Source organism: Zychaea mexicana (genome assembly GCF_025766255.1).
Source record: "Zychaea mexicana strain RSA 1403 chromosome Unknown BDB00scaffold_109, whole genome shotgun sequence".
Lineage (NCBI taxonomy): Eukaryota > Fungi > Mucoromycota > Mucoromycetes > Mucorales > Lichtheimiaceae > Zychaea > Zychaea mexicana.
The window spans coordinates 1-10,713 of NW_026516772.1; the positions used below are offsets into that span (position 1 = coordinate 1).

At 43.5% G+C, this 10,713-nt stretch overlaps 5 protein-coding genes across 5 annotated transcripts; 1 reads left to right on the forward strand and 4 right to left on the reverse strand.

Moving 5' to 3' along the window:
- Positions 1–885, forward strand: BDB00DRAFT_772546 (pyridoxal phosphate-dependent transferase; the record flags this gene model as incomplete). Its single annotated transcript, XM_053120049.1, has 2 exons — positions 1–76; positions 155–885. Coding segments are annotated over 2 exons (807 nt in total), but the record flags the coding sequence as incomplete, so codon positions are not given.
- A 261-nt stretch (positions 886–1,146) lies between these two features.
- On the reverse strand, positions 1,147–2,285 carry BDB00DRAFT_884864 (methyltransferase domain-containing protein; the record flags this gene model as incomplete). Its single annotated transcript, XM_053128360.1, has 2 exons — positions 1,147–1,542; positions 1,671–2,285. 2 exons carry the CDS (start codon positions 2,283–2,285, stop codon positions 1,147–1,149), a joined length of 1,011 nt encoding a protein of 336 aa, XP_052974636.1.
- Positions 2,286–2,526: 241 nt separating this feature from the next.
- Positions 2,527–2,963, reverse strand: BDB00DRAFT_791895 (uncharacterized protein; the record flags this gene model as incomplete). Its single annotated transcript, XM_053121070.1, has 2 exons — positions 2,527–2,610; positions 2,703–2,963. 2 exons carry the CDS (start codon positions 2,961–2,963, stop codon positions 2,527–2,529), a joined length of 345 nt encoding a protein of 114 aa, XP_052974637.1.
- A 4,959-nt stretch (positions 2,964–7,922) lies between these two features.
- BDB00DRAFT_43150 (uncharacterized protein) lies at positions 7,923–8,773 on the reverse strand. Its single transcript, XM_053117370.1, has 2 exons — positions 8,758–8,773; positions 7,923–8,684 (listed from the first exon to the last, which is right to left on the reverse strand). The coding sequence occupies exon 2, from the start codon at positions 8,493–8,495 to the stop codon at positions 8,034–8,036; it is 462 nt and encodes a 153-aa protein (XP_052974638.1). The 5' UTR covers positions 8,496–8,684; positions 8,758–8,773; the 3' UTR covers positions 7,923–8,033.
- A 1,259-nt stretch (positions 8,774–10,032) lies between these two features.
- On the reverse strand, positions 10,033–10,497 carry BDB00DRAFT_791896 (uncharacterized protein; the record flags this gene model as incomplete). Its single annotated transcript, XM_053121071.1, has 3 exons — positions 10,033–10,082; positions 10,112–10,238; positions 10,333–10,497. 3 exons carry the CDS (start codon positions 10,495–10,497, stop codon positions 10,033–10,035), a joined length of 342 nt encoding a protein of 113 aa, XP_052974639.1.
- Between the last annotated feature and the right edge of the window lie 216 nt (positions 10,498–10,713).

The window sequence follows — 10,713 nt, forward strand, 5'->3', positions numbered from 1 at the left end:
AAGGGTCTGTACTTGACAGCTGAAGACGTTGAAGCTAACATCAACAGTGACACTTTGACGGGTGCCATCACGCGAGGTACGCAATAAAAAAATAAAGGTGGATAGGATTTGTAATTCGCTAAAAAAAGAAAGCAACATTGTTCCCCGCAATTAGTCATCGCCCTGGAAAACACGCTGAACGGTACATTGATGCCCATTGAGGAAATCAAACGTATTCGGGCTGTTTGCGACAAACATGGCGTGTATTTACATCTGGACGGTGCCCGTCTTTGGAACGCAAGCGCTGCTACTGGAATCCCCATGAACGAATATGGCAAGTTATTTGATTCCATCTCTGTCTGCTTGTCCAAGGGCGCGGGTGCACCCATTGGTTCAATCGTGGCTTCCACCAAGGATCGTATCCGTCATGCTCGCCATGTGCGTAAGCTCATGGGAGGTGGCTGGCGACAGGCAGGATTCCTTGCCAAGATCGCCCGTCACTGCGTTGAGACGGTGGTCCCCACCATTCCCGAGACACACAAGCTCGCGACACGTCTGTCTGAGCATTTGCAATCGCTTGGTGTTCGCTTGGTGCTTCCTTGCCATACCAACATGCTGTTCATTGATGTGGCACCTACGGGACTGACCGTTGAAGATTTTGCTGTCGAACTGAGAAAGAAGAACATCAAGATTACTGCAACCCCCGGTAGCACCATTTCGCGTGTGGTGTTACACTATCAGGTTACACCTGAGGTTGTCGAGCAGTTCATGGATACTGCAACCCGCGTTGTGCAGGCGCACGGCAAGCCTGTTGCATCTGCTGTCGCCATGGAAACAGATGCTAAGGATAATGGCAATAGTGCAATCGAGTCCTTGAGCTCTGCTTATCCTTCGGGCAAGAACTAAGTCTCCTTTCCCTCCCTCGCAAATGCCATCTTGCATCTTTACATATATTCCCCCGCAACAACAGTTTCCCCTCCCCCATATTTTTTTGAAAGTCAAAAAGCATAATTTGTGTCGTACACTTTAGACTCCCAATTTTGATGTCTTCCTCTCCGTTTTTCTTTGTTAGAAACCTCTGTCAGAAAACTTTTTAACAAAATCCATAATTTCTACATTCAAAACATATTTACATATTGTAATCGTAACGTTTAAAAAAGAATACTCCTATTTTGAAGCTACAATAACCATGTTTCTAGGTGATGTGATGGGATCGAATAGTGGCCACATCCAGACACCCTTTGTTTCCGAATCGGGTATATCAGCCAGCTGTTCTTTGAGATACAGCCATCGATCTGCCAAAACAATGCTTTCTAATAACGGTGCAAGCAATGCTCGAACGGTCCACAAAATGGCAATCTGTTTATCCATTTGTCTGGTAGTCTTAAATTCTGCATAATATGCTTCTGCTTCTTCGATCGAAATTGCATCTTGAGGCATCTGCAGACGCTTTAATGCTGCTTGAACGTACACCGGGAATGACACAAAATCCTTCTTTTTGTTCAACCTGCCAATAATCGGTGGTTTGTCCACGTGGGCAAGGCCTTTCTCCACCATGATATACTATATCGAGCAACCAAACGGTGAGTCATGATGATGCATGTTTTAGTTACACACGAGACATCAAAATTAGGAACTATTATACTAGCCCAATTCAAGCTAAAAAGATCAAAATCTTGGGGTACACGTACCTGTAGCAATGCTCGGAAAAAATGATGTTCAAAAGACTTTAATGTTTCCTCCTGTTTATCTGACCACCGTGATGGGGTTTGACATGCCAACATGTGTGCTATCGATCCCATACGATAATCCAATTGATCCTTGACGAATCCAGATAGCGGGAACCCTGCTGGTATCGATGAAGATGGTGACTCGTTGTTGCGCGGTTGATGTTCTTCCGTCAAAAAATGGTAGCAACAACCGACATTGACAAGGGATGTGATGGCATTACTTTTGATAAATAACCGCAACATTAAGCTTGACAGATCGCCACAGGCGTGTAAACCACACACGAGCCATTTCTCGTCCTCTTGCTGTTTACTCCATCTTGCCAATAGGGTAGATACGTTCTCGGGCGTCACCATATCTGTAACATGGTTCAGCTCACCATCCGAGGGTCGTGATCGTAATGCACGTTGATCGAACCATTTAGCACCGCAGGTTTGTACTTCTGATCCATCGACGGCAAGTACATGAAGCTTGTGTTGAAAGGCAAGCGTCCTTGACAGATAGCCTTGACCTGCTCCCAAATCCATGATAGATCCAAGTTCACGACGTGAGGCAACGCGTTGGACGACCGTGCTCATTGGACCTACCTTTTAAACATAATCTGTCAGAGTCTCTCTTCCAGAAGGTTTGTAGTAGCACACTAGAAACCAAAACGAACCTCGTGTATCTTCTTTTCTGACATTCCTAACCGCAAGACCTTATCAATAGTAGTGTACTGCTTATCATCTTTAGATCAGAAATTCAGCACATGAAAAAATATAAATATGATGAGTTTAACAGGATCTAAAAAACAAAAAAGGTGGGATGGATCACGCATACTCAACAGCCAAATAAAGGTTTTCGAGGTAATGCCAATTTTTTGGCAGTTTCAACATATTCCTTGAGCGACTCGGGCCAGCCATCCTATTATCGTCGTTCACGTTACCCCCAAAAGTTATTATTCCCTTATTCCTACCCTTATTGCATAACCAAAAAAAAAACGCCAATGGGCTTACCAGACTCGTGTTCTCTGAAGCCAGGCATACGAGTGGCGAGATCCAGTCGTAGTCGTCGTTACGATTGCTTGGTAGCAACGCTTCTCGCCACGTCGCAGGTAAAATGGACCACTGATCATGACCGACAAAGTTTACAATGTGCATGTTGATGAGTCGATCGAATTTTGACGTAAAAGAAACCAGCGATTCGAGATAAGCTTGAGGATCGGTAAAGCCATCGGGCAAATAGATCTCGCGATCCGGCAGATCTGTCAAGTTCATGGTGAACAAGGCGTTTTTTTGTGTGTTATGGGGAAGAACCGACAAATTTTCCCTAATTTGGCGGCAAATAGAAGTTCAGCTTGAACAACCCTACTTGATAAAGCTGCTCTTATTCTATAATGATCCCATTTTAAGCATAGAATCTTGGCACGGCATATAATATACGGACGGTTCTAGACGAAAAGATTATATGTAAAACTTAAGCTGTCAGACGCACTGCAAGGAGGCATCTTACTGTTTTGTCAATACGACTACTTTCATGACAGGTATCTTGCCAAGTTTACATCGCCGACATGACGATTACAATTATAGCATCAGCACCGGGCAGAACCTCACTTTTATAGATAAAAGCTAGACATTATTTCAGCTGCCAACGTCCGAAGCCATATTCAAAGCAGAGCGCTTCTTACGAATTCCTCTGATCTGTACCAAGAAGTTGTTGTTCTTTTTCCTGGTTCGGATGTTACGCCATTGCAAGTCTACTATTGGTGGCACGAGACTTTCAACCGGGAATACCACCCTAAACGACGATCAAATGGTTTCCTCAAGGCTTATTGTTGAAAAATATAGCAATCAAGGCTTTCGCGAGGTATGTATAACAATATTTCACTAACAGAAAAACATAGCCTTTGCTTCTTGAGCTTGTTTTGCTTTATGAGCGTCAAAAAAGGTATTGTTAGTTAGCATATAGTATATATTATCTTTTAACGACAATAAATACTAGGTGTTTTGAAAGTATACATTTGAAGTTTGTGCATTTGGTTTCGTTACGCCATTTTCCCCTGTGTTGGTTGAGTGCGAGTATGTGGAGGAGTACTGCATCGATTCCACTTACAAACAAATCGTGCTGGGTCTGAGTTGTTTGGTATCATAGCAAACGTGAACGGTGTTGGATATCCAATAAGCAAGACCTTTGAGCAAGATCGAAACTCTTACAGAGTTTTTCGGACAACTAAAGGAAGACGGATTCGATCCATTGTTCATGTTTTCGGATATAGACGCGGCACAGATGAATGCTATCGAGGGCGTATGGGGAGAATCACGACTGCACCTTTGCCTCAGGCATATGCAACGGTCAGTGGATAAAAAAACGGCATACAATGTCCAACAAGCACGAGAAGATTTTCCCTTTGTCTATATGCATTTTACACCATCCATCGGCGGTCGTACTGGGATCATTTGTCGAAAAGAGGATCGTCAGCATATTGTTTCGCTCATGACAAAACATTATCATCAACATCCTTTGATTCCAGATGGTAACGTCTTCGCGCTTGTCTCACATCTTTGACCGAATTACTCTGTATATATAATATGACTTCATAAATCATGTGTAAGTTAATCGTAGCGATTCTTCTGTATAGGTACTGTACAACGCACAGCCGAACAAGTCCAGCTACATGTTTTGCGTCACAAAGAATTACATAGATGCCTGGATATACAGCTGGTGCTACCTATATCAAATCAAACCTCAAAGGTGTTTCTAAACCATGTGGACGTATATACAATGTGTACTACCAATGAAGCATTTTAAGTCTTGTTGTGCCATTAATCAAAAGCAAGATTATCATAGATATAGCGTATGTTATCAAAAAAACCAGTTTATGACTATGCCTCTAGTATCAACGCCGTTATTACAGGTGTTGCATATGTGTAGCAGTGACACATGCATTTGCAGATGTAGGCACTCGTTGAACAGCTTTTTTACTATGATACGTTCTTCGATAATTGATGATGGTGATGGATGTCGTTTTTATAGCTGTTTTGCATTGAAACAAAATAATGAATTTCTACAAGTTGGATGCACTGTGGTCAGTTGCCGCTCGGCAAATTCTTAAAAGTGAACATCTCCAACGGCACGCCAGAGATCGCACTTCTGGTTGTATTATTAGTAAATGGATCGCTCTGTCCACGGAACCACACCGGCAAATGCACAATTCATCATTTCCTTTCAGAGATTGGCTGGTCTCGTTTCCTGCAGCAAGCTGCTCCTCGAAAAGCATTTATTATAAGAGTTATTTAATCAGCCCATGCTCAGGATAGTTAGAAACACTTCTTCAAGAGAGTAGAAACGAAATCAATAAAATTTATTGTACACAAAGACAGAAGAAGACACGTTTATTTATTGTTGCTTGCAAATGACCGGCTTGTATATGAATCCTTCGTTCCTCAAAGGAGAGGTTGCTCTCCCTTGGTCTCCTCAAGCCTCAGTTCCAAAGGAACCTACACCTCCCAATAACAAATCACTACAAATAGAAGAAGATGGGTGAGAGTAGTTTGTCAAGAGGGGAATTACGTGTATACTTACTTTGTGAGTGCACTGCGGTAAAGAACTTTACGGCATGTAGTGCGCTCACGGATAGGGCTCGCTGCAATAGCGACTCGTGCACTGCGTCACAAAGATCCTAATGAAAGTCGCAAATGTACGCCGAAAACAATAACGAATACTGATTCTGCACGTACACCACTCGGACCCAAGTAGTAGAAGACAGCCCTCAAATAGAAGAAGATGGGTGAGAGTAGTTTGTCAAGGGGGGAATTACGTGTATACTTACTTTGTGAGTGCACTGCGGTAAAGAACTTTACGGCATGTAGTGCGCTCACGGATAGGGCTCGCTGCAATAGCGACTCGTGCACTGCGCCACAAAGATCCTAATGAAAGTCGCAAATGTACGCCGAAAACAATAACGAATACTGATTCTGCACGTACATCCACTCGGATCAAGTAGCAGAAGGCAACCCTTCAATAAAGAAGCTGAAAAGGGTATCGTTCAATGAAGTGGAAAAGGTGGAAAAGATCTTTCGACAGTGAGGAAGAAGAAAGAGAAAGGGAAATGCGCAATCGAGTCCAGTTCTTTTGTAGGCGTCACAGTTTGACCTGTTTGACCATCCGATGTTGCACAAGGATCGCGAACAACGGATGACAATCTCTCAAGGGCCATGCTTCACACCGATAACACCTGCACATTGTAGACGCTCCAGGCTCCATGCACACACTCGTCCCATCTCGCTACTTGGCGATCACGATGAGTTTCGTTCTTTTCTGTTCACTGAAGCTTGCCTCTTATCGGTGTACCATATGCATAAGGGGCAAGAGTCGAGTGGGAACATTTCCGAAAGTGTGTGTAACACCAAAAATCTCTTATGATTTCATGCATGAACGGTGCTTCGGAAAGTTTTTCCAGGGCACCAATTCAATAACATGGAAATCGCTACCAAGTTCACTCCAAGTAAGTTTGACTTCCAAAATCAAAATATGTCACAACGGCCGAGTCAAAGAAAGAAGTGGTAGTGACGGTCAAGGGACACAGCCGCAACAACCAGGATGTCGATGAACAGAAGGAGTAGAAAGAAGAGCCAGGGAGCGACAACCTGTCGATGTGACGTTAAAAGAAATTATAGAGCGCGTCGTCACCTGGCTGCTCTTGTCGGCATGAGTTGCTCCTTACATCCACTACTCGATATATTTAGCGCATGTAATTAGCAAGGATGGCTTTAGCTTTTGTTCTAAGTTTGAAAATAGCAGTCAGGGTATACAGGATGACTGGCAGCAGATATGTAGGCAGTAGCAGGGACGGCAGAGAAAAGGTTGTAACCTGATGCTTTTTGAAGCCTTCGAAAGCCTCGGAAAGCTTTCCAGAGCATTCAAAAATCTCAGAAAGCAAACATGAATTTTCGACGTAAGGCTACCAATGAACGTGTGTCAGACCTCCAACATCTGGTCTTTATCGTGAGCGGTCGAGTACCTGTACTGTACCAGCCAATGACCTTAGCAAAGATGTCCTCGCTTTTCGCGCTCCATGAAAACCCTTCTTTGGTAAGGCTTATGAGTTTGCTTTATTGACAACCAATTGCTGTTGCCTGCGGTGTGAGTATTTCTGCTGCGGAGACATTTTGGTATAACGAATGGTATCGTAGCATTTTTCCCCGAGAATCCTTAAACGCTAAACAACACTCGGCAAGGATTGTCGGTATCCTTATACCCCCCTACTACTGGGCGTTAATTTTCAGTTGGTGACATTCCGTACTTAGTAGTGGTATTAAATGCGTCTCTTCGTTCATTTTTTGATTTATCCTGAGCGTCGTAAGATGTAAATCCAATGTGGAAGCACGGCAACAAGCTTTATGCATCTTAGCCATGACATTCGGAATGATTTCTCGAGTAATGCATCTACTACTGGCCGCGACGAGGCCAAACCAACGAATATACGCGATAATCCCTTGTATCCATCGGACACTCCAACGGTCTTCACCACCAATGAATGCTTTAGTCAGCACGTCACAACAGTTGGGAAGCGACTTTAGCGTCTAATAATCAATCCTGTGCCTGAGTCCCCATAGTTCTCGTGGCCCATTCGCATGCCTGATGACTTAAGTTACTGAAACACACACTCAAAACACACACACGGTACGTAATCAGCAGAAATACGGCGACGTATCTTTTGATTTTATACAGCGCAATGCTGCTTTTTTAAAAAAAAATATGCTTTATTAATCTACATACTGCTACTACTACTACTGCCACTGCTGCACTGCGCTACACTGCTACTGCATGCCACTGCTCCACTGCTGCACTACTGCCACTGCTGCCACTGCTGCTACTGCTGCTACTGCCACTGGCTGCTGCCTGCACTGCCCACTGCCCACTGCTGCTGCCACTGCTTCTGCTGCTACGGGTAGTCCTGGCTGAAACGACAAACTTTTGGACGCGGCCATCCCGTTCATCGTTATGCTCGTCGACACTGTGCACGGGTACTTTTTTGCATTCGAAATCTTGGTCACAATTTTCATGATTCAAAGAAAAGAGAGAGAGAGGAAGAGAGAGGAGCAAAGTAGCAGAAATCATTTCCATGCAGTGCTTTTATATCTTATCTGTTCGCTTGGACAGCTGATCCAAAAAAGGAAAAAAAGAAAATTGACAGCGTCACTTGCCAGCCCAGGTGATGCCATGTTACGCCGACAAGCAGTGTTGGACACGCCGAACTATGGGTCTGTCATCTCCCGAGGCATTCGGAATGCAACCTCACTGACATTCCCCTTTACAATGTGCTCACTTCAGGCTACACGTACACACTAGTCTTGTCTTTCTACATGGCTCTCACGAAGTGTCTCCATGTCGTCCATGATCCCGCTCTCTTGAAAACATTTTGCTACAAAAAGTGCAAGGCTCATTCTTCCTACTTCTTCTTTCGGGGTCGTCCGATGCCACTGCTGTAATTGATGATTGTACCACAGAAGTTCTAGATCGTTTGTTGCCCCTAGTAATATAGCCGACTGTTGCCAATGATGTGTACCACTAGTAGGAATATGTAAATGCGTAATGCGCTGCTTTATTATTATATATAATACGTAAATCAGCTGCATCAAACGTCGCATTCCTTGTCTTACTGAAAGTGCCGCCGCCACCATCAAAGAAAATGCTTTGCGCATCAGCACTGGTAGGGCTGGGTTAAGTCTTGTAATCGCCAGACACAGCGGCGCAGCGAAAATCCATCGGCAAAGATGAGCTGCCAAACGCACGTGAAGTCTCACCATCACCGTTTGCTCGGTTTCCGCTTCGCAGTTTCGTTGACACGGTAGCACCCATTGATGAGCTTGGATAAACGCAGTAATTTGGATATAGAAAATACATTGTTGTTCTTGCTGCACTTGTTGTTTCTTGACTACGACGTGCACTGACGATGGTGTGCCTACCACCGAGTTTACATGTAATTGTTGCTGTTGCTGTTCATGATGTAAGAGAACATTGATCAGGATTATCTGCCGGATTTTTTCCTCATATTTGATATACACATACCCGAGACTGACCAAGATAGTAATCCGCATTAGGTGATGATGAGAGCAAAGCCCTGATTCTGACTCTTCTTCCTTCTGTTACCTCGTGATGATAATGTTAACTAGGTTGGAGAATTGTTGGCGAGATTCCCAGAGATGCTTCATCATTGGTGATAGAGTTCTCTCGTTGGCCGTTTAGCAAAATTGAATACTGTAAATCGTCCTCCTGCCCTACTACTACTTCGGTGCCACTATAGCAGTAGGCTCCAAAAAAGAAGCAATGTGCAAAGTCTGAATTGTCAGTGCCACCATCATAGTATGTAATTTTTGAGCGGCAATGGCGTAGATGATGATGTTAACGGTAGATGAATGGGATTCAGCGTATGATAGATTGGTTGTTGTAATTATAAACGGACCAATGCTATTGCTAGCGTTGTTGCTGTTGTAGTCGAGCAGTTATAAGAGGCCGTAGATTCGTAGCTATTCTGTAATCGGTTACTCCTACTGCTGCTGCTGCCCGTGCGCGTACCGAATACAGGCATGGATAGTTCACATTTCATTCTTTCGCTACTGGAGGTGGCGGCGCAAAAATGATTGGCACTATCAATGGAAGACGTATTGTTGGTTCTAGGAATTGTTACTGACTGCTGTCAGCTACATGTCTGTTTCCATCAGCAGACTCGACATGTTGGATGCAATTTATATTGAAAGTTTAGATCAATAGTGCAAAGATGAACATATTTCTCCCAAGATTGCCATTGAACATTGATTTGCTTCTGACACAAGTTTTAAACGAAAGTTGAATTAAAAAGCAAACGTAAATTAAATATATAATGCCAGACACGTTCTCATACAATCCGCATAAAATAATTGAAAGCATCGATATAAACTGCTTATTGCTGTGCAAAATATAGATAACGGCGGTTTTGCCATTAACAAAACTCGATGGTACTACATACGAAAATATATATGGAAAAACACTGAAAACATCATCATGAATATTATCATATACCTTGTAGTACTACAACACCGAACTTTCGCAATGGTTATTATTGTAATTTACAAGCTCACAGATTTCCTGTCAACTTTACCAGCTTCCATTGTAAAATTTACAAGTCCTCTATTTAACAGCTGGATTTACAAGAACCGTTGTGAGAACAGACTGGTAAAAATAAAGTTAACAGACCATTTACAAGCGTGCTCTTAATAAGTGATACGTTTTCTTCCTTGCTTATAAATAATTTCAACTCTCATCATCAAGTATGCAAAGCAGATTTCGCCTTCAAAATCATAACAATCAGCGCAAGGCATCTCCTCGAGCATCGTCCCAGCCACCTGTCTGAAGCTCTGTTTGGCATCAGCAACAGTAATTTTACCTCGAGAGTCTCGACTAAGATGCAGGATCTCAAGAGGAAATGGGAAAGCGAAAGCTTCACTGCCAACCAATCGAGTGGTCAAGGAAGCTTGATTGAAGGGATGACTTAACCTGGTACGATAAGTGTACTACGTGGATTATAAGTATAACACCTAAGTGACACTAACAAATGAACATGATCTGTGAAATAGAGTATGGGGCGCACACTTGGCCTCGTCTTACCCTTGGTGATGCCATCTGGCAAGGTCGCGTTTCAGCAGACTCGAATGTTGCCTTTGACAGCACCGCTGGGTTAAGCTTGAACGGGCAACCAGTGGATGTCTCCACCATTGTCCCTACCCCCAGGGGACTCATCGGCGAACAACAGAGCCACCAAAAGACAAGCATATGTCGACGATGAAACGTTAGTAAACAAAGAGTTATAGAGTCCGTTTTGAGGTTTTGTTCAGTCATCTTTACAAAGTCTAATTGCTTGATAATCATCATTTCGACGTTAGACTTTCTCAAGTGGAACCGTTGATCATGGGCCGAACTCAGGCAGATATTGCTAAGCAGGAAAGGGTGAAGGCCTTTTACGAGCTGAAAAAGGCGCAAGAAGATCGT

What these genes read in the sequence shown, in the direction of transcription:
- BDB00DRAFT_43150 (XM_053117370.1), bottom strand. Translation starts at nt 8,495, where the DNA reads ATGGTGAGACTTCACGTGCGTTTGGCAGCTCATCTTTGCCGATGGATT.